The sequence below is a fragment of the Ascochyta rabiei genome, chromosome 9, assembly GCF_004011695.2.
Source record: "Ascochyta rabiei chromosome 9, complete sequence".
Lineage (NCBI taxonomy): Eukaryota > Fungi > Ascomycota > Dothideomycetes > Pleosporales > Didymellaceae > Ascochyta > Ascochyta rabiei.
In genome coordinates, this window is record NC_082413.1 from 1251514 (window position 1) to 1271579 (window position 20066).

At 55.4% G+C, this 20066-nt stretch overlaps 9 protein-coding genes across 9 annotated transcripts, besides 6 other annotated features; 4 read left to right on the forward strand and 5 right to left on the reverse strand.

The window, feature by feature from the left end:
• Positions 1 to 229: 229 nt before the first annotated feature.
• Positions 230 to 1591, reverse strand: EKO05_0005914 (Mitochondrial translocator assembly and maintenance protein 41; the record flags this gene model as incomplete). The annotated part of the gene is made up of 1 exon (XM_038945872.1): positions 230 to 1591. One exon carries the CDS (start codon positions 1589 to 1591, stop codon positions 230 to 232), a length of 1362 nt encoding a protein of 453 aa, XP_038798932.1.
• Positions 1592 to 1675: 84 nt separating this feature from the next.
• Positions 1676 to 1717: a tandem repeat.
• A 229-nt stretch (positions 1718 to 1946) lies between these two features.
• Positions 1947 to 3722, forward strand: EKO05_0005915 (uncharacterized protein; the record flags this gene model as incomplete). The annotated part of the gene is made up of 2 exons (XM_038939841.1): positions 1947 to 2393; positions 2448 to 3722. The coding sequence occupies 2 exons, from the start codon at positions 1947 to 1949 to the stop codon at positions 3720 to 3722; spliced, it is 1722 nt and encodes a 573-aa protein (XP_038798933.1).
• A 451-nt stretch (positions 3723 to 4173) lies between these two features.
• Positions 4174 to 5256, reverse strand: EKO05_0005916 (uncharacterized protein; the record flags this gene model as incomplete). Its single annotated transcript, XM_038945873.1, has 1 exon — positions 4174 to 5256. One exon carries the CDS (start codon positions 5254 to 5256, stop codon positions 4174 to 4176), a length of 1083 nt encoding a protein of 360 aa, XP_038798934.1.
• Positions 4704 to 4740: a tandem repeat.
• A 39-nt stretch (positions 5257 to 5295) lies between the features above and the next one.
• Positions 5296 to 5338: a tandem repeat.
• A 9-nt stretch (positions 5339 to 5347) lies between these two features.
• Positions 5348 to 5395: a tandem repeat.
• A 751-nt stretch (positions 5396 to 6146) lies between these two features.
• On the forward strand, positions 6147 to 9915 carry EKO05_0005917 (E2 ubiquitin-conjugating enzyme; the record flags this gene model as incomplete). Its single annotated transcript, XM_038939635.1, has 3 exons — positions 6147 to 6303; positions 6391 to 8975; positions 9028 to 9915. 3 exons carry the CDS (start codon positions 6147 to 6149, stop codon positions 9913 to 9915), a joined length of 3630 nt encoding a protein of 1209 aa, XP_038798935.1.
• A 238-nt stretch (positions 9916 to 10153) lies between these two features.
• Positions 10154 to 12373, reverse strand: EKO05_0005918 (OPT super; the record flags this gene model as incomplete). Its single annotated transcript, XM_038939658.1, has 2 exons — positions 10154 to 10341; positions 10390 to 12373. 2 exons carry the CDS (start codon positions 12371 to 12373, stop codon positions 10154 to 10156), a joined length of 2172 nt encoding a protein of 723 aa, XP_038798936.1.
• Positions 11653 to 11671: a tandem repeat.
• A 326-nt stretch (positions 12374 to 12699) lies between the features above and the next one.
• EKO05_0005919 (glycosylphosphatidylinositol anchor biosynthesis) lies at positions 12700 to 13912 on the forward strand (the record flags this gene model as incomplete). Its single annotated transcript, XM_038939821.1, has 2 exons — positions 12700 to 13217; positions 13273 to 13912. The coding sequence occupies 2 exons, from the start codon at positions 12700 to 12702 to the stop codon at positions 13910 to 13912; spliced, it is 1158 nt and encodes a 385-aa protein (XP_038798937.1).
• Positions 13913 to 14814: 902 nt separating this feature from the next.
• Positions 14815 to 15090, reverse strand: EKO05_0005920 (uncharacterized protein; the record flags this gene model as incomplete). Its single annotated transcript, XM_038945874.1, has 1 exon — positions 14815 to 15090. One exon carries the CDS (start codon positions 15088 to 15090, stop codon positions 14815 to 14817), a length of 276 nt encoding a protein of 91 aa, XP_038798938.1.
• A 369-nt stretch (positions 15091 to 15459) lies between these two features.
• Positions 15460 to 15493: a tandem repeat.
• Positions 15494 to 15933: 440 nt separating this feature from the next.
• EKO05_0005921 (uncharacterized protein) lies at positions 15934 to 16867 on the forward strand (the record flags this gene model as incomplete). Its single annotated transcript, XM_038939700.1, has 3 exons — positions 15934 to 15964; positions 16014 to 16795; positions 16844 to 16867. 3 exons carry the CDS (start codon positions 15934 to 15936, stop codon positions 16865 to 16867), a joined length of 837 nt encoding a protein of 278 aa, XP_038798939.1.
• A 1350-nt stretch (positions 16868 to 18217) lies between these two features.
• EKO05_0005922 (uncharacterized protein) lies at positions 18218 to 19236 on the reverse strand (the record flags this gene model as incomplete). Its single annotated transcript, XM_059636692.1, has 3 exons — positions 18218 to 18299; positions 18352 to 18865; positions 18921 to 19236. The coding sequence occupies 3 exons, from the start codon at positions 19234 to 19236 to the stop codon at positions 18218 to 18220; spliced, it is 912 nt and encodes a 303-aa protein (XP_059492675.1).
• Between the last annotated feature and the right edge of the window lie 830 nt (positions 19237 to 20066).

The window sequence follows — 20066 nt, forward strand, 5'->3', positions numbered from 1 at the left end:
CAGTGGTACATGGTCCGATTCGGTCAGCCAGCAAAGAAATAAGATTCGCTCAACTTTTCTTTCAAGCCTGACCCGCATGCTGCTAAACGGCGGCTGCATGCAATCCAAATACAAGTCTATGACAGTAACGCTTGCTTGCGTTACGTGGTGTTACACAAGGGAGAATTGCCTGAAGAGGCTGCCTTTGATGCGGGCCAAGTCTTGTTGGACCCAGACGAGCTTCAACGGCTCACTTCATCTTGCTCTTCTCACGCTTTTCTTGCAAATACCTCCAGGCCTTCTGAGGACCCGCTGTGAGCGGGCCCTTTAGACTCTGCACGGTAGACGGCCATTTGACGGTCTGGTTGACTGCCTTTGTGACCATTTCTGGCAGATCCTTCTCGGCTGCGATTCGCTTGTCAAAGGCGCTGGCTACCTGCTTCTTGACACCACCTTTGGCGTCCTCGTCCGTGCTCGCTTCCAGCATGTCCTTGTATTCACGCCCGGGGATGCCGAACTTGCCGCGGTACAGGAAGTAGATCTTCTCGCGAAACTTCTTGGGCAAGCGGCGCACCATGTTGGCGCGTCGCTCGGGGTCCATGTCCTGCGTGAGCTTCAGGTCCAGCTTGATGTCATCGACCCAGTCTGGTTTGGCCAGCGCGTGGGCGTCGGCGTACTGGATGTTGGGGAGGGACATGATGAGATCGTGGTAGAGCAGTCTGAAGTTGCGGATCTGGTGGGTGACGATGTTGTCGATCTTCTTTGGGTTCTCGCTGCCATACTGCATGCGCGGGTCGCCCTGGTAGCTCAGGCCGGTGATGGTCGAGTACAGCTCCTTCTCGGTGAAGGAGGGCGGCAGCAGCAGGAGGGCACAGCGGACGGCGGACAGCAAGTTGCGCTGGTTGGCGAGGCGGATATTGGGCTCCTCGTGCAGGATCTTGCAGGGCTTATGCAGGCGGCCGGCGAGGTACAGCGTGTCCCACTCGGTAAGATCGCGCAGGAGCGTCTCGAAGTTGACGACGCCGTACTTGATCATGGTGCCGTTGACGGTGATATAGGGGTTGAAGTAGACGCCGGCGCCGTAGCGGTCCTGGACGTGGCTGACGACGCCGGAGCCCAGGGAGCCGAGGAACGAGTAGTGGTCGCGGTGCTCGCGCAGGTTGAGCGAGTGGAAGTGTTGCGAGTAGCGCGGCGTCAGGATGAAGTCGATCATCTTGCCGCCGCCCTTCTGCCACTTGAGGATCGCCTCGGGCGGGTGGGGGTGCGGCGATTGCGTCGTGAGCGAGGCCGTGGCCGACGACTGGGGGAAGACGCCGGAGCCGTAGGCAAAGGCGTAGGTGATGGGCGGGAACTGGCGCAGGATGCCGCGCAGCGAGCGCTTGAACTCCTCATTGGTCTGGATCAGCTGGTTCTTGCCAAAGTCCTTGTGCGGCAGCTGCGAGAAGTCGGACAGCGTGGGGGCTTGGTCCTCCCATTCCGTGGTTGCCGGGCTGCTGTTGCTGCTGGGCTGCGATGCGGTGAAGCCACGACGGCCAGGGAGCAGCAGCGGCTGCCGGTGCCACGCTGTCCGTGCTGTGCGCCTTGTTCGTACTAATGGGCGGAATTGATACATGTTGTGCTGAGGGCGGTGCCTGAGGCTGCTGGAAGCGCAGAGAGCTGCGTGACGTAAGCACGCGCTAGGTAGTACGTTGCACCGTGCTGTTGTTGCGCTGCTGTTGCGCGCTGCTGTTGCTGCGGCCGTGTTTACATCGCGCCTGCCCCCCCCAACGACCGCGCCTTCCCCCCCAACGACCGCGCCTTCCCCCCCCCAACGACCGCGCCTTCCCCACCACTCTGCCCACCACGCCCTGTGCCATCGAGTGCGAGCACTGCGACACTGGACGCGACTACGTCGACATCGTCACAATCCACGCGCCACACCCTCGAAACACATCGAACACGCCGACTCACGACAGCGTCCAGGAGCCATGGCGGCCTCTCTCGCGTGCCTGCAGGCGCGTATCGACACCTTCGCCGCACCCGCCCCTTCCAAATCCAGGCGCACGTCCTCCAAGTCGAAAAAGGCGCCCGCCAAGTCCAAGCACGTCTGGCCATTGGCAGCCCCGTCCGCGCACGACCTCGCCTTTGCCGGCTTTGTTTGGAAACCGACGACTGCCAGCCCAGACAATGTCCAGTGCTTCTCCTGCCATTGCCAGCTCGATGGCTGGGAGGAAAACGACGTCCCTGCTTATGAACACCTCACACACTCGCCAAGCTGCGGGTTCGCCGTCGTCACATGCATCCGTCTGCGCACGGGAGACCCTGGCAGGAGCGAAGAGGATCCCATCTGCGATGCCATGATGCAGGCGCGTCGCGACACATTTGGCGACGCGTGGCCGCTCGACAGCAACGCCGGCTTCCCCAGCATCGAGCAGGTAGGCTGCTGTTTCACCCACCCCCGTCTCTTGTATGGCTAACACGACGTGCAGCTGGTCGAGGCGGGCTGGTACTATGACCCCACGCTCGACACTCCCGACGGCGCTACGTGTGCATACTGCTCCCTGTCGCTGGACGCCTGGGATGTCGGTGATGACCCCATGGAAGAGCACCGACGACGCGCGTCCGACTGTCTGTTCTTCGCACTCAAGGACCTGTACCATCCTGCGCCAAAGCCTGCCACCAAGAAGGGCAAGCGCGCGTCCACACGCACATCGTCCGCAAGCACAGCTTCCAAAGCACGGGGCAAGAAGCGGACTAGCGAGCAAATTGACGACTCCCTCGTCAGCGTCTCGGAAAAGCCCACGCGCGGCAAGAAGCGCGCAAGCACGTTCATCGACAACACAGTCGACCATGTGGTTGAGAAACCCAGCCGCAGCAAGAAACGCGCAAGCACCCTGATCGACAACACCGTTGACGACGTTGCTGAGAAGCCCACACGTAGCAGAAAGCGTGTAAGCGAGCAGATTGACGACACAATCGACCATGTCAGGCCCAAATCTACTCGTGCCAAGAAGGGCGCCAGCGAGCAAGTCGACACCACAACCGAAGAAATCATCGAGAAGCCCGCGCTTGTGCCCAAAGCGAAGAAGGCTGCGGCCAAAGCCAAGCCTGCATCCACGCGCACATCCACTGCAAGCGCAACCACAGAGTCACGCAGCAAGAAGCGCACGAGCGACCAGATGGACGACACAGAAGCCGTCGAGACCACACCCAAGCGCATAAGATACAGCAGCATCTCAAGCTTGCCCGATTCTTTGCCCGCCGGTACGCCTAAGACGATGCCCACAGAGCTTGCCGAAGCAGAGCCCATGGAGAGGGAGTCTGTCGAAGCCGAGGCAACGGACTTGGAGGCCGACATGTCCAGCTTGCCTGCGTCTCTCCTCGTGGGAACCCCTAAGAAGACACCGACGAGGACGATGACGCCAGAACGTGGTCAGCAGACGGAGACGGAGACGTGGCAGCCTATTGACATGGAAGCATTCTTCAGCAACCCGGAGGCGGTCCGTGGGTTCATGAATGACGTGGTTATCGACGCCGGTCTTGACGCGGTCGTGGCGGCTGGAGCCAAAGCCGAGGATCTTCAAGCTACCGTGCTGGGCGGCCTTACCAGGTCTGAGAAGGACATGTCGGTGGAGCAATGGGTGCTGTACAACGCCAAAAGGGGCGAGGAGAAGCTGAGGCAAGCATGCGAGCAGCAGATTCTGGCATTTGAAGAGCAAGCGATGCGCGCAAGGGCGGCTATTGAGGGTTTGGCGACGTACTGAGACGACTGCACTGGGCATTTGGATGGCGTTCTGTCGTTGTTTATGATACCCTGGGGGGCATTGAGGAGTTTTGAGAATTGGATTCTGGGTAGGGGTGCTTGGATTCTGGTGCTTGGTGTTAAGTTTGGACGTTTAGACGTGGATCTTATGCCGCTGTCGTCTTCGTAGTCTCCTGCAAGTAGCATCCCCACCTCTCTTCGCGGCTTGCGCTGGCTTCAGTTGCAGTCGCCCAGAAAGGGCTGGCTCCAGGGTGATCCAACATAGCCAGGGGAGGGGTGGGTTGAAGCGGAAGCTGGAAGCAATGAAGCCGCTACACAACATGATGAGTCTGGCCTTGTTCGTTCAACCTCGTCTCATCGCTTTGAGATGCGCTGGAGCTACGTAGAGTCCTGACACAGGTGGTTTGCTCCGGGAGCAGCAGCAGCACGTCTCCTTCCATTTCTGACGCCGTCTATTCAACGAACCCTCGTATCCTACCGAGATTCTCCAGGAACCCACCTCGTCCCTGCTCTTTGGCCGGTGCCTGCTTCTCCTTTACGCTGCCGCTGCGCTGCGGCTTCGCTCGAGTCTTCTCCCTCTCTTTCTGGGCCTCTCTCTGCTTCTCTTCGGCCACCTTGGCTAAGCCCTCTACGAACTTGCCCCTCGCCTTCTCCTCGGCTGTGCCCTTCCACACCAGCGCCAGGTCCCTGAGCGCCTGGATCCTAGCCTCGGCCTTGGCGGGCCCCTGCTCTGGATCCCCCGTGATCAGGTCGGCGATTTCAGAGCGCAGAGCAGCGGCGAAGTCTTTGCCGCGCTGCTCGAGCGAGGCGTTGTCGCTGCCAGGCTCGGGGGCGGAGACGCTGATCAGAGAGGAGCCGAGGGAGATGTCCGAGGGGGGGATGGTCCAGTGCATGGCTTCGCCAAAGACTTTGATCACCGTCTCGAGGCGCGTGCGGACGGTCGTGAGGGTGCGGAGGGAGATGATGTAGTCTGGTGTGGTGTCGGCGGTGGCGGCGGCGGCGGCGGCGGCGGCGGCGGCAGCAGCAGTGGCTGATGAGGGCAGGGGCTGTGCGGCGTCTTGCATTGCCTCTGTAGCTGCAGCGCCATGGCTGTGCTGGGTCTCGGACGGACTCTTGCTGGACGCTGTTCCGTCTTTGGTTGCGTCCGTGGACAGCCCGCCGGGCAGGAACTTGGCCATGTCGTCTTTCAGTCCATCTTTCAGCACGTCGGTGAGCCCGGTGGTCTCGCCGCGCAGCACCTCGACCTCGTAGGCCAGTCGCCCTCCGCTGCGCAGAATGTCGTCGGTCAGCTGGGTGAGGACGGCGGAGAGTCGCGTGGTCTGCGCATTGAGCTGTGAAAGCAGGTCCTGCGTCTGCGACGAGAGGTCCGCTAGTGAGACCGAGGTGCCTCTGGCCGGCCGCCCACCCAGCGAGAGCGCAGGCAGCGTGGCATTCAGATATTCAGCGGGGTCGAAGTGGGACGGCAGGAAGGCGACGAGGGCTGGGTCAGAGACGTGGCTGGATTTGGCCGCCGGCTTATCTTCTGCGACCGCCATGGCGAGGGGTGCAGCAAACGGACGCTATGGCGGCGCGACTCCTGGTTCCTGGTTGCTGGTTCCTGGTTCCTGGTTCCTGGTTTTCTGGTATATGAGGATGAGGATGAGGATGAGGATGAGGATGGAGATGGGGATGAGGCTCAGCTAGCCGAGCCACCTGCCCCGGAACACTGGCCGCTGCCGCGTCTTAATTAGTGGGGGAGGGGCAGCTTGACGCGCCGGAGCGGGACTGGCGCGCATCATGGCTGGTGCTCGACGCGTCTTACAAGGCGGACGCTCTTCGCTTCTTGCTAGCTCCTCGTCGTGACCGTCGACATGCTTGTTTGCCTGTTGACGGTGAAGGGCCCACGGGTACGTACACCGACAGGCTTGTGCGGGGTGCCCTAGGACAGCTCGCGCTAGCGCTCTGCTGCCTGGAAAGGCTTCAGTCGCCGCTTCAGTCGCCGCTTCACCAAGGGGCGCGGTCGTCCGTCAATCAGACACAGTCAGTCGTGCGAGAAGCAATCGAGCAATGAAGCAGTAGCCATGCCAAGAAAGAGCCCGTGAACCCTCAGAGCTCCCTCAGACAGCGCTCACCTCCGCTCTGCCGCTGCTACTTCTCCTCGCTTCTCTGTACCACTTGCTCTCGCTTTGTCTCCGCGTGTCAAACTCCTGCTGCACGGCAACAATCATACGCTCCTTCACACGACGCAAAAGCATTGATACCACACCGCCCCGTCCCCGCAACTGACCGCGCCTTATTCAAGACCTTCTCTCGCTTGGCACCTTCCAACGCAACGCCGACTGGCTCTCCACTCTGCTCAACCTCCCAGCTTGACCAACCACGAACCCAGCCTGCACCAGCGACCTCCAGCCTCAACCCCAGTGACTCCACCGCCAGCTCGCCCCGCATGCCTCGCAGGCAGTTCGTGGCTGACCTGGCAGCTGCCGTAGAGGGCGCCTCGGTCGCCGGCATCTCAGACATTCAGTCTGGCGCTGACGATGGCGAATTTACCTTCATGTGCCTTGCAGACGACCACAAGCTCAACGTATCAGTCTTGATTCCTGGTGAGTTGCCTTGACCTGCTTGTGCTGACGTCTTGACTTCGGGCATCTTGTATCGCAGTATCGCAGTACCGCTGACATCGACCATAGAGCTTTCTGACTATCCCTCTAGCCACATTTGCATGATCTTCGGTCCAGACAATGCTCCTGCTAGAGTGTCCAGCACATTGGCTGATATCTCCGCAACCGGAAAGACGGTTCAGCAGATACTAGAGCTCGTTTCTCGCAAACTGGAGTCGACTGACAAAGACGGCGACCAACAGATGCTCAACTCACAGCAGCTCGAGGGTTGGGAAGATGGGTTAGAAGATGACGATGACGAAGAGTACGAGGAGGATTATTTCCCGGGCGATGAAGACATGTTGCCTAAGCCCTTTAGCAATGGACACCAAAGTTCAATCCCAGGAACCTTCACTGAGCCCTCGGCTGACTTTCGACAACGTATCCGCCGAGATCTTTGGGCAGCAAAGAGCAATGGATACAAGGTCGGTCACCTGGGCGGGCTCATGGACGGTCTTGGGTGCTACGTCAGCCTTTCCGTCCGCATCACGAAGCTCGGTATCTCGGAGGAAGCTATGCAGGCCTGGCAGGTGGAACCTACTGATTATCTCATCGCAATATTCTACTATCCGGCTGGGTACAAGAGCATAGATGACTTACGATCATACGACGCCAGCCAGGCACAACGCAACTTCGGCACGCGCATCGGCATTTCCGAATCCTACAAGCCCTCGTTACAGGAAGCCGTGCAAGCTTTCACCGTACTCAGCAAGGAAGACGAGAAGCGTCGCGAGGAAGCTCAGCAGGCAGACTCTCAGCAACAGACTTTGGTCCAATCAGGCTTCCGCCCTTCTTTTATCTCGCGACCTCTGAATGAGCTCCTAGCGCAACGGTTCCACATGCTGCTTAAGTATCGACACGCTGGAATGCCATGGAATGGCGCTGAGTTGTTCTACAACGAACAGATACTGTGGCCCATGAGCAAGCATTCGGAAGGCTCAGAAGACAAGTATTACGCTCCTGAGGAGGTCAGCACCGCATATCCTTCCCTCATCACAGCCGATCATATCCAGCAGTCGACAGACGCAGAACACTCATTGCCGCTTGTCGGCATGCAGTTCGTTCTACGCCACTTTGTGCGTTGCACCGAGTTTTGTCTCATCTGCTTCAGTAAGATGGCCGACGACCTTCAAGCGATCAAGCCGTATGTCTGTGACAACCCGCTCTGTCTCTACCAGTACATGTCGCTAGGCTTCGGACCGAGTATCGAGCACGAGGTCCTATCTCAACCGAAAGTGGTAGATTTGCTGGTCAGCTTCTGTTACTCTAGCGCACGTCAATCTCGACTGGAAGACTTTCCTGCCGGTCTCGCCCTCTTGGTCCCTCCCGCGGTGTCTTATGAGCAAGACTACCCCCTCAGCTCTTCCTATCGAGGCAGTATGATGCAGCCTCAGTCAGATCTAGGATCGTCAAGGACATCGAGCGGACATGTACCAACTCCGTTGGAAATGAAACTGAACCTGGACAACAGAGAGATGATGTTTGAAGACATGACCAAACCTTGCCCTGTAAAAGGGAACGAGTGGATCACGCTGCGATTCGACGATGATCCGAGCAAAGCTTTGCACTGTCGTATAGTTGACGCGTCGTACTACCCTTCTGTCAAGGTATCTGAGCCTTTCGAACCGGCGGTCCCAGATGCAGCTTCAGGAACCCCTCATAGATATGGTTATCTGCAACCAGCCCCACAAACCCCAATCTCAAAGCCAGCACCCAAGGCTTCGCACAACACTGGCGAGTTTCGTCCAGCCAAGTTCCAGATCTACAACCAAAATTTCGACGATCTGCCGGAGCAAAACAAACGCCAAGTCATTTGCGCGCTCCTCGATCTACTTCCCCCTATCAAGGATCTGAGACAGTACCTCATTCGAAAAGCACAGTCTTCTCTGAGTGCATGGACAGACCGTCTGTCTCCCGCAGCCCTTGGCCTGCTGCGTTGGATCATTGCATCCAACCGAGCATGTATTCTCCAAGTTGAGTCCGATGATGATGCCGCTACGGGTCGCAAAGCCGAGGATCGACTGTACGGAATGTCACAATGGGCTCAGTTTCGATTCGCCATGGGTGCACCAGACAAAGAACGACGGTTTGTGCAGTCTGTTCGAGATGTCTCCAAGAGACTCCGCTTGAAACATCCGACCCTCTTCGCCTGGCACGGTAGCCCATTGCATAATTGGCACAGTATCATCCGCGAAGGCCTCCATTTCAATGAGACTCATCACGGACGCGCGTTCGGCCACGGCGTCTATCATTCTCTAGAAATCGGTACCAGTCTAGGCTACTCCGGCTACGGCGGAGTTGGCATCACGTGGCCAAACAGTGAACTCAAGATCCAGCAATCTCTAGCTCTGAACGAGATCGTCAACGCTCCGCAAGAGTTCATTAGCAGGAGCCCCCACCTGGTGGTATCCCAGCTTGACTGGATCCAGACTCGATATCTCTTCGTCAGCAGCGCCGGCACTCAGCAAGCAACCAGTGCATTGGACAAGGGTTCGTTACCGTTGGAAATTCTGGAGCAGGATCCTACTGTAACGCCAATGGGAAGTGATGGCAAACTTGTCATCCCCATCCGCGCGATCGCAGGTTCTCGACGTCCCAAGTCACTGAACACCACAGTAAGTTATTGTTTACTTCTTTCAGTCTCTTCGATCACTGACCCTCGAGTAGCACAATAAGCGACAAAAGGCAGGAGGGACAAGCAAGTATGATGCTATTGAGATTGAGGATGATGACGCTGCAAGCGTCACTACGCTAGACGAGGATATGGTCATTTTCGAGAGCGACTCACCAAGCATCGAACAATTCGTCGAACTCCTCCCGACACCCAACTTTGCTAAAGACGGCAAGGGAAAGTCCAAGGTGGGTGGGCTTTTCAATAAGCCCGGCGGTTTAAAGCCATCCAAGTCTCTTACAGATTACGTACCGGGGATTTTGGACTACGATACTCTACCTATGCTTCAGCAACCGGCGTGGGCCTCTTCTACCGCAACAAAGTGTTTAATGCGCGACTTCAAGGCCCTTATCAAGACGCAGAACGAGCAACCGCTGCACGAGCTTGGCTGGCACATCGACGAAGACAGGACTGAGAATATGTACCAATGGATTGTGGAACTTCATTCTTTCGATCCTACTCTACCTTTGGCGCAGGATATGAAGAAGCGAGGCGTTAAGAGCGTTGTCCTAGAACTTCGCTTTGGGAAAGACTACCCAATGGTGCCGCCATTCGTTCGTGTCATTCGGCCCCGCTTCTTAACCTTCGCCGCTGGAGGAGGCGGCCACGTCACTGCTGGCGGTGCCATGTGCATGGAGCTTTTGACCAACGACGGCTGGAGTGCAGTTTCTTCGATTGAGTCCGTTCTGGTCCAAGTGCGCATGGCTATCACCAGCCTTGAATCAAAGCCGGCTCGTCTTGAGAGTGGAGGATGCAACAACTACGGTGTTGGTGAGGCTGTTGACGCCTACATCCGTGCCTGCGCCATGCATGGTTGGACCGTGCCCACAGGATTCAAAGAACTGGCGTACGGAGGTGCGGGTCCATCAAGCCACCTTGGCTAGTTGCTGGTGAGACGTTAGGGTTTATTACAAAAGTATATGCATCAGTGCGGCGCTTGCATTGCAGTTTCGTACCTGCTTGGTAGCATACTACGGCGTTTGGGGTACTACTATGGTAAAAGCATCTCACGACGGCGCTAAGGGTTTTGCATGATACATTAGGGCATGAGCATGGCGCATCAACTCATACATGCGATTTTAATAGAAACCGCAATTGATACAAGTCTACACAAGGTCTTGTTCACAGGTGGGGTACATCCAAGCTTGCCAACAACAGATTCACGATGCTGAACAGCCCTTCTCCCAAGATCAAGCCACTGGCTAACACGATGATGGGCGTCTCACTGTTGCCTTTCCATCGCCTCCACCACAGACTGATAAGACCGCCAACAGTGCGTGCCAGGGTGAATGAGGGCGTGTTGTACATGCCTACAGCGAAGTCAGCGTATGGTCACAATCACAACACACAATACGTACCAACAGCGACAGCGATTCCGCCCGGCACAAAATCGATCCACCACCCACTTAGCCCTCTCTGCTTCCTGTTCGTTCCCCACACTCTAATCATTGTGCCTATCGCAAAGATCACCGCAGCTCCACTAGCCCACTCCCCTACCATGGGCGGCAGTCCCTTGCCTGTGACGAGCCTTGCCGTAAACACCCACACGTACCCCGTCGGCACTTCGAACAGTCCACCGGGAATCGTGTACACCTTCGTATACAGTTTGTAGACAACCGCAGACAGCACAGCACCGACGCCACTCCCAATCATCTGACCCCAGAATTGCGCACTCGGCGCTGCGCCAATGAGATGTCCACACTTGAGATCCTGCAACAAGTCGCCGGCTTGTAGTGCCGCGCTTTCACTGATGGCGCCGGCAACGAGGTTGATGATGACGGCGTTCTTCGCACCAGGGCCAGTCGTCGGTGTGACGAGTGCGAATACGAGCTGTGTCAGCTTCGAGATGCCAGACACAGGGTTCAGGTCGGTTTCGCCTAACGCGCGGACACCCATGATGCTCAGTAGGAGCGCGAGGACGAGAGAAAGGAGGGTTAGGCGGAAGGGGATAAGACCGGGAAAGGAGACGTGGACGGCGACTACGCAGAGGACGAGGGAGGCGACAAGGCCGATGAGCGTCGTACGGGTGGAGATGAGATGTTCGGGTGGTGCGTCCGGCTCGGAGGAGGAGTCGAGGTGCTTTTTGATGGCGGCAATGGGGCTAGCGGACGTGCTGCCATCCGAGAGGGAGGTGTATCCTGGGCTAGAAGAGATGTTGAAGGTTAGAAGCTCGCGCCAAGTATGTGATTGGAATGTCTCCTTTGCGACCGGGTAGTAGAGGCGTGTGATTGCGATAACGGGGCGGATCACGAGCCAACCAAGACTGACAAGGGAATCTGCAAGCATGATGGCGAGGGATATCCATACTATCCAGCCCTTGGAGCCATTGGTCCAGTCTGATACCGGACCTGGTGCCCAGCCTTTGTGCTTTGCCAAAGGCGATAGTAAACCCCAGCCTATGATGGCGCCGAGAAGCATGTGCAGTGTTGTTGCGGGGCCCATGATGATACCTTGACCGACGTAGGCAGGGGATGGGTTCAGGGTCCATAGCCATTTGGTTGCGAGAGGGAGGCCAAAGATTGGGATGTCGTGAAGTTGGGGAACAAAGTAGGATGCAACCGTGTAGAGAGCAGAGCCCGCAAAGGCGATGACGAGGAGTCGGATCTTCGCTTTCCAGTCTCCGTCATCGTCGTCGTCGTCTTGTTCCTGGCCTCTTGCTTCGACGCGCTCATCTTGCAATAGTCCTCTTGATTCATCGCCTGCTTCGTTCCCGCCCTGCCTGGTGTGTGGGATAGTAGGGCCTGACTCTTTCTCGCCGTGTAGCACCTTGATCAACAGAGCGGTAGCGGTCCCACTTGGGAATTTCAGCTTCTCCCTGATGATCATCTCCCTCCTCAACGGCACAGCGAACACTACGCCAAAGAAGCAGATACCCACTGACCATACGATCAGCTTCCAAAGACTGATATCCAAGGGACCACCTTCCTCCGGTTTTAGCAGAAAGTTCAACGCTGGAATAACGCCTACAAATCCACATCCCAAAGGCATCGTGCCAACAGATCCAGCGACTGATTGAACGAGTACATTCTCCACGGGAGTGAAGGGGAGCTTCAGCGTGCGTGCAACAACTTTAAAGTATGCAAACCCAATCAGAGCAGAGGGCATAGCCATGCCAGATACCCATCCAGTCTGCAGGCCGAAATACATGTTCGAAAAACATATCACGACGCCAATACCGAGGCCCACCAGAACGCCTCGCGGCGTGAAGTTCTGCGGCTGTGCAGCTTGCTCCGCCAGATAGTCACGGTCTCCAGCATGGATTGGCGCATCGTCCCCAGCATCGTCCGCTCTTTCGTACTCATCCGTCGATGGCCGTGGTGATGATCCTCGGTCTGGTGCCATGGTCGGTAAATCCTGGAGGGGGACCGTGACGGACAGCGTGAAGTTTAGAATGTGATAGGACGTTCAGTCGAGCATCTTAGAAAAGCCAGGATGGTATTGCGTGCTCAGATAGATGTAGATAGCGCGGCCTTCCATGATGCAATTAGTAACGTTCCCCACACGTGATGAGGCTGGCGGTAGAGCCGGCTTATCTCCGATTTGTCAGTGTCCGCCAACACCCAACACGCATCGCGAGCTGCCGTTCAGGGACATTGTTCGGCGCGCTTCAGTTCGTCGATACTCCCTCAGCCCAGCCATCCCAGCTTTCGAGGCTCCTTTGATTCGCCATGAAATTCTCCAGCGCCCTGCTTCCGCTGCTGGCGGCGCCTTTCGTTGCAGGAGAGCACACATCCAACTGGGCTGTACTGGTGTCGACATCGCGCTTTTGGTTCAACTACCGCCACCTCGCCAACGTCCTCTCGCTCTACCGTACCGTCAAGCGTCTCGGCATCCCCGACTCACAGATCATCCTCATGCTGCCTGACGACATGGCCTGCAACCCCCGCAACGCCTTTCCCGGCAGCGTGTACAACAACGCCGACCGCGCTCTGGACCTGTATGGAGACAACATCGAGGTCGACTACCGAGGCTACGAAGTCACAGTGGAGAATTTTATTCGTCTTATGACAGACCGTGTAGGCGAGGACATTCCACGGAGCAAGCGCTTGATGACGGACGAGCGTAGCAATATCCTTGTGTACATGACAGGACACGGCGGTAACGAGTTTTTGAAGTTTCAAGACGCAGAAGAGATCAGCGCTTTCGACCTCGCAGACGCGTTTGGTCAGATGTGGGAGAAGAAACGGTACGCTGCCTTCCCTATACCTGCACCGTATGCGCCTCACTAACGCGTCCTCTAGCTATCACGAGATGCTTTTCATGATAGACACCTGCCAAGCCAACACCATGTACTCGAAGTTTTACTCACCCAACATCCTCGCAACCGGCTCCTCCGAAATCGACCAGTCTTCCTACTCGCACCATGCCGACCAAGACGTAGGCGTCGCCGTCATCGATCGCTACACGTACTACAACCTCGAGTTCCTAGAAACACAGGTTCGCGACCCAACGTCGAAGCTCACCATGGGCGAACTTTTCGATAGCTACGACGAAGAAAAGATCCACTCGCACCCAGGCATACGCTACGATTTGTTTGAGGGCGGAGAGCACTCAGCAAGGAACAGGCTGGTTATGGACTTTTTCGGAAACGTGCAGAACGTAGAGGTGGAGGGAGAGAAGAGGAATGAAACACGGTGGAAACAAGAGCTAGAGGCTATCGAGAAAATGATTCTTGAGGCGAAGAGGAGGCACAACGAGAGCTTGAGTATGGATGCTCGGGTACAACGCATTGCTGAAGAAGCAAAACCGGCTCAAAGTTTCAAGAAGCAAGGTGCGGCTATGGTACGTGAGGAGCAGAGTTGGTCTAAGCAAATCGTTGGTGCTGTGGCGTTGGCAGTTTGTGCTGTAGCCTGGGCTGCAGGGAGCTGGCTCGAGTCGTGATGAGCTGGATGCACGTCATGATCATTTATACACGCTATATACCCCCCCGAGTAATCGAACGTTGAACACTATCTGCCAGTGGCCATTCAATACTGCTATGCCCTCCTCTAGCCCTCCGTTGCCTGCGGTAAGCCATCTCCTTCGTCTGAGGCCGTTGCTTTGTGCCACTTCCCATCCTTTCCCGTTCTCCAATCTGCTAACAGTCTCGTTTCCACCCCTGAGTTGACGAGTCCTGATACTGCGAAACATACCAGAGCCCCCCGCCCCGCCTTTTGCCGATCTCCATCCACAAACCATCTGACTGGCAAAACAGCGTAGAATCAAGAACGTGACAAGCACGATAGCGACGAGAGATTGAACACCTCGTGAACTGCTGCCGAAGACCCACCGGCGATGGTCATCATTAAGCGACTATCGCATCCCTTCCCGCGATGCAACTGTCTGACGCGCTTGCAAGTTGCTGATCTGAAGGCAGGCATTTTCAAGGATATTGTTCACCCTTTACTAATCGGGAGTTCAAGAAGAACAAACAGAACAACAATATAGATCAATTCGATGACTGCAGCCTTAATGAAATAGCTCGCATTTGCGATGAGCTCTGAGTACGGGCCCGCTAACGCACTCGTGGATGGTACAGTCGTCGCAGAGGAAGGTGCGTTTGCTTTGCCTGTCGGTCGCCGGCTCGTGCCAGTAGTGTGCGACGGTTCGTGCACCATCAGATCCACAGCCATGGATGTCTCTGAAAGCTACACCGCACTCAGGGTCTTCGCACAAAACTCAAAGTCGACCTCATCTCCTTGCCCTGACCTGTATCCGTCCAACACATCTGATCGCTATCACGGCGATTTCGGTAGTAAAAACCACCAGGCGCCGGCTGTGGCTTTCTAAGACGTGGCTCAGCCTTACCAGGGCTGGACAAGTGTGCCGGGATGCTGGGTGCTAGGCTGGATAGCGACGGGGTAAGCAACGAATTCGCGAACGCGACGGTTGATCGACTGATGGCCAGCCAGGTTTCCTGAAGAAATGAATGCGAGCCAAGCGGCAAGCACCTTGGACCCATTGTCAATGGCAAGGAGCCCTTGCTGTGCCCAATTACGCGACCAGACGAGCGCTTCGTCCTGATCAACCATGTGTTTCGAAACATCAAGCAACTGCAAAGCTACGGATCGTCCGTTCATCTCGGCAGGAGCCTGGCAGACGGGCGTGGGTCTTGGCGGCGCTGGGTACGCGTCCACGCGACGATGAGATTCCCACTAAAAGTGGGCACTGACCATACGGCGCGAGGACTCACGCTGCAATGCTGCATTGCGTCACTCAAAGGCGGCTTTCGAGACGTGGTTGCGATCCGGTTCCCCGGTTGATTGATGGATCTGTAATACCAGCCAACGGGTGCTGGCGGGAACCATAGCCCTACGAGGAGGCATCAGATCCTCAAGGCCTTGGACGTTTGCATCGTCGCATATACAGTCTTGCACTTGGTCAATCGCGCACCCAATCTGCTCTTTACGTGCGCCTTTCTCTCTTGGTTTAAGATGCAACCGTCGGAGCCAGCGTCCCAGCATCCCAGCGTCCTAGCGTCCCTTGACACGGCAGCCCAGTAGTCTGATCACACGCTGGAAAGCTCTCGCGCAACACCCATGCCCCGGCCGCTCCTGCTGGCTTACCTGACCTGCCTTAAAAACACCCTGCCTGTGTCACTCGGATTTCCCCCCTCCAGTCTCGCTTTCCCAATCCTGCATTTATCTCGCTCTTTCCCATCCTCCTCCTCCATCACCTCCGCCGTGACTGCCACGTGCCGCACAACAATCCCCCAATGCAGCACACACTGCCGACAACTCGCCCAGGCACGGTCTCCAAGCTGTGATAGCTTCCACGCTTTTGTGATCTCGCTGCGTCCTGCAACCCAAACCCACTTCCCCACCGCCGTCCACCCTCACAGCACCTGCCCTCGGCCTCCACAGCTAGCAAGACCACCGCAATCGACAAGCCTGCCAACTACCATCGCTGGAGTCCAAGACAACATGGCAGGAGGCAACCACTGTGAAGCTGGCTGTAAAGGCACCTCACTCTGTCTCATGTTTCACTAACTAACGTGTTGCAGACCTATCCAACGCACCTGCAGCTCCTTCTACATCACTCCTCAACGACGCATCGCACCTTCCTGCGCATCCTTATTCGCACACACAGGTAGCAGACTACAAACACGATGCAACCCCGGCTGCTTCCTTCGTCACTATCTGGACAACACGCTTGAAGACACACTGCAAGAAGGTTGCGTACGATCTGATTGGGACCTTCAAACGCCGATCTCGTCAGGAGAGGAATGTAGAAGATGCGCCACCACTGAGCACGAGCAACACTTGGAACATGCCTATCAACATCATTTACCTCATGTCCGTTTACGGACCAGAGATCAGGCGCTCCGCGACCGGAAGGTTCGATTCCCAGTCCGATGTCGACCTCATGTCAAGCACCTATGCTGTACGGGTCCTTGGTCTTCATTTCGACAACGCCAATTCAGTGCCGGTTGGAAAGACAATAACCGGCGAGGTCGTCCACAGTATCGGACAAGTGACTGCCAGGTGGGGTCCTACACAGGATGCGACGTTGTCCTCACCTTCAGGCGACAAGATAACGCTCACGGCAAAGACCTACCACGCGACTTTCCATGTCATCGACTCTGATGAATTTGACGTCTACATTGGTCACCCATCACTAGTAAAAAACGGTCTTTACGGAAAGAAGCCCAAGGTGCTTAACCCTTTCCGCTCGTATGGTTCCGCAGCTGGCCCAACCGCTACTTCAAATTCTGCCCAAGACCAGGAATATCTTCGAAGAGTGGAAGCAGAACGTCTGGCCGTGGCCCAACTTATGCAACAACAGGTTCGTTCACAGACATTTGTGAGTCAACGGAGAGACTAATAGAAGTAGACTCAAGGCACTTCCAAGAAGTAGGATTGCTTGCAATCGAACACGAATGAAGAGACGAAAGTAAGGACATAGCTCACTTGTTCCTGAAAAATGCTAACGACAGTAGATGTCCGTCTCCGTCTAGACCTCTTAACGTATAGTGTCTGCGACCATATACGATACCCGGCCACAAGATCCACGTTCTGCCCGTCTTGTGCTCTATGACATCTACTCATCACGACACACACCCTCCTTTGTACGCCCTCTTGACGGATAGACAAAACGACTCACTGCTTTCACCTAGCTTTTCGGCACAACCTGCATGTTTCAACGTCAATTCTCCCACCGCTTCGACCTAGCAAGACAATGACGCCTGGAGCGACGAAAAATTGCTAGCTTTAGACCTTTATACCTTCTTATTCTTCTGTAGGATATTTGCGGCTTGCGCGGATAGCATCAGCAAGGCGCCTCGGAAAATTTTCTTTCTTTGCCCACCACTATGGCTTGCTTGGATAATATAAGTAGAGTGCCTTGGATAACACTTTTGTCCTTCTCTCCACCACATCTTAATCATTTGTACTATTGTACATACTGGTGCTGCATTAGCGTTGTGTATGGCCTCGGCTTGGTTGCACACTTTATTATTACAAGACTAGCATTGCGCAGGGCCGACGACTGCCTTGGGACAAACTGTTGTTTATTCCATAATCTAGACGTATCATTATGGCCAACATGAGGCAGGCGTCTTCTCCAACTATTCAACCTTGTGAACATCACCATCACCCATGACTCTTACAAGACGTAGGTGACGCCGCTGTAGTTGCCTCCAATGCCGCCTCCGCTAAAAATTATGTAATCCAAGTCTGTATTTGACAGCGAGCGTTGCTTTACCCTAGTGGTTGGGTATCCGCTCTGCAAGAGGGATCAATCAACGGGTGTCCCAAGCACTTTGAAGTGAGAGCCAGATACTGTCGGGGTGCCACTAAAGGCCACAGCGAGTGGTCAATGTAAGAACATCACACTTCTATGCGCGTTAGGAGCTTCAAATGGTCGAATTTAACACTCGGGCATAAGCTGATCTGTACAACGAACGGGGAGTAAGGAAGGGTTCTTGAAATTGCGACATGTTGAGAGCAAGCGCTGAGACACAGAATGCATCGCACAGGAACTACACGAATGTTGAATGATTGCAGGATTTGCGTTACTACATACTGAAATGATCTGGTCAAAGATGCACCTAACGCAAACGACCGCTGAAGCACCCTTCATCTCTCTTCTGTGTGTCTTTGGTTCATGATCTTTCTCGCTGTCCTCTCTTTCAAAATTGCTGGTAGGAGTATCCGCTGCCGCTTTGAGTTCTTCGCTGACCCTCTCTTGACAGTCCAGTGTGGAGCCCTACACTGAGTTTGATCCGTATGGCGTGCAGGTTGCTGTGCTCTTGTCTGCACTTACGAAGACAACCTGGACTGCAGCAAAACTGATAGGTGTCAGCGCTTGCCACCTTCGAGTCTACACAGAGGCTGACTTACGCGGCAGTGATCGCAAACACTTCCGAACGCTTCGCACCCGCGAACCCCATCAAGCATACTGAAAGCAAGACATTGAAGGCAGCAATGATTCCAAGTCTTGCAGCCATCGATTGAACCCGATACAGTATGACGATGGAGGCTATCGGGATAAGAGAGGCTAGGATGCTGGTGAACCAGTACGTGACCCGATAGACTGTGCTATCCTCATAGCCAATAGCACCATGGACCGGTGAGGGCTTCATGAACTTATAGCAGCCGCACTTGAAGATGTTGAAGATGGTACTTTCTGTTGCCCACATAGAGAACGCATCCTTCTTCGCACGGGGACGGAGAGCGACAAGGTCTGGTTTGTGGGAGATGTCTTGGCTCTTCAACCCCCAGATCAACGAATCCTCACCAACCATTGCACGTGTACCCATCTCTTTACTACCCAGATAGTCTTGGAGATGTTGGAGATCCCACGCAGTAGGTTCTGGGTACTTCAAAATCTTTGCTTGCTTAATCACTGCCTCGTCTTTGTGTAGATCTTATTGTTAGCCTTTGCCCTCATTTGAACATTGTGAACTCACTGTACTTTGCCAGTTTCTCCCGAATCTCGAGTACGAGATCTAGTTGGCGCCCGTTCCCCTCCGCCTTGGAGTTTTTCAACCAGATCCAATTAGTTGCATATGACCTTCCGTGGCCCTTCTGGTCATCGTGGTCTAGTCGTTGCTGGGCACGAAGCTCTTGCTCCAGATATGTGAGCTCCGCCTGTTGATACAGTAAGTCTTGGGCGTTGAGAGCACCGTATCTGCGGTATATGGCAGCCTCTGGCAGAATTTCTATCTTTGCAGCCAACTTCGGGTATCCTATCACAACATCTGGTAAAGGATCGAAAGTTGTCATGGTCCACGAAGTGAGAAAGGAAGTAGTCTCATGAAGCCCATGACGGGGGCTTAGTGGGTACATACACATGAGCCGGCTAACTGTCTGAAGTACGCCTGCAGCTGTAGGTGGTTGGACTCAACCAGACCTACATTGCTACTATCTACCTCTCGGCCAATGGTGAAATGGTGTGGCAGAATATCGTGCATCAGGCTGAGTCTTTACTGTTATGCCAACGTAGCTGCATATGCATGTGAGATGCTCGCGTGTTGAATTTTGCCTTGTACGATTGAACCCCCTTATGACGATACTTGGCTTCGATGGATATTGTGCAACGCGCGTAGGATATCTAGCAGAGGCATGTATCTACACTACCTAGTCAAAGGCGATGTTGTGACAATCGCAATACACACGCAGTGGGCCTTTTAGGTGAAAGAGCTTGGCAAGACGGCTGGATGTTCGCTACCTGGTGGACACCCACACACCCGACCTACTAATCGGGCCTTGACGAGCCTTATGCAGGAAACAAGGCAAACAACGTGTTCAGCCACGCCTGTAGTATACAACAATCCTACCCGGTAGAGATCGAAGCGCAAAGCTAGGTCTAGGAATTAAGCAGGAGTTGATCTTGAGCACTAAAGTCGTGAGCTCTGAATACTCAAGCCGCTCCTGGAAGCGACCTCGGGACAGACAGATAACGAGACACGTGATGAGGAGATGAACGAGGGAGGACCTCAGGAAGGCAACGGGGGAAGAGAGGCAACCAAGTATAATTAAAAGGCAAGCGAGGGAAGCGACAAAGGGGCACGGGAGGGTACCCTTTGCATTAGCGGCGGCGCACGCTCGGACCA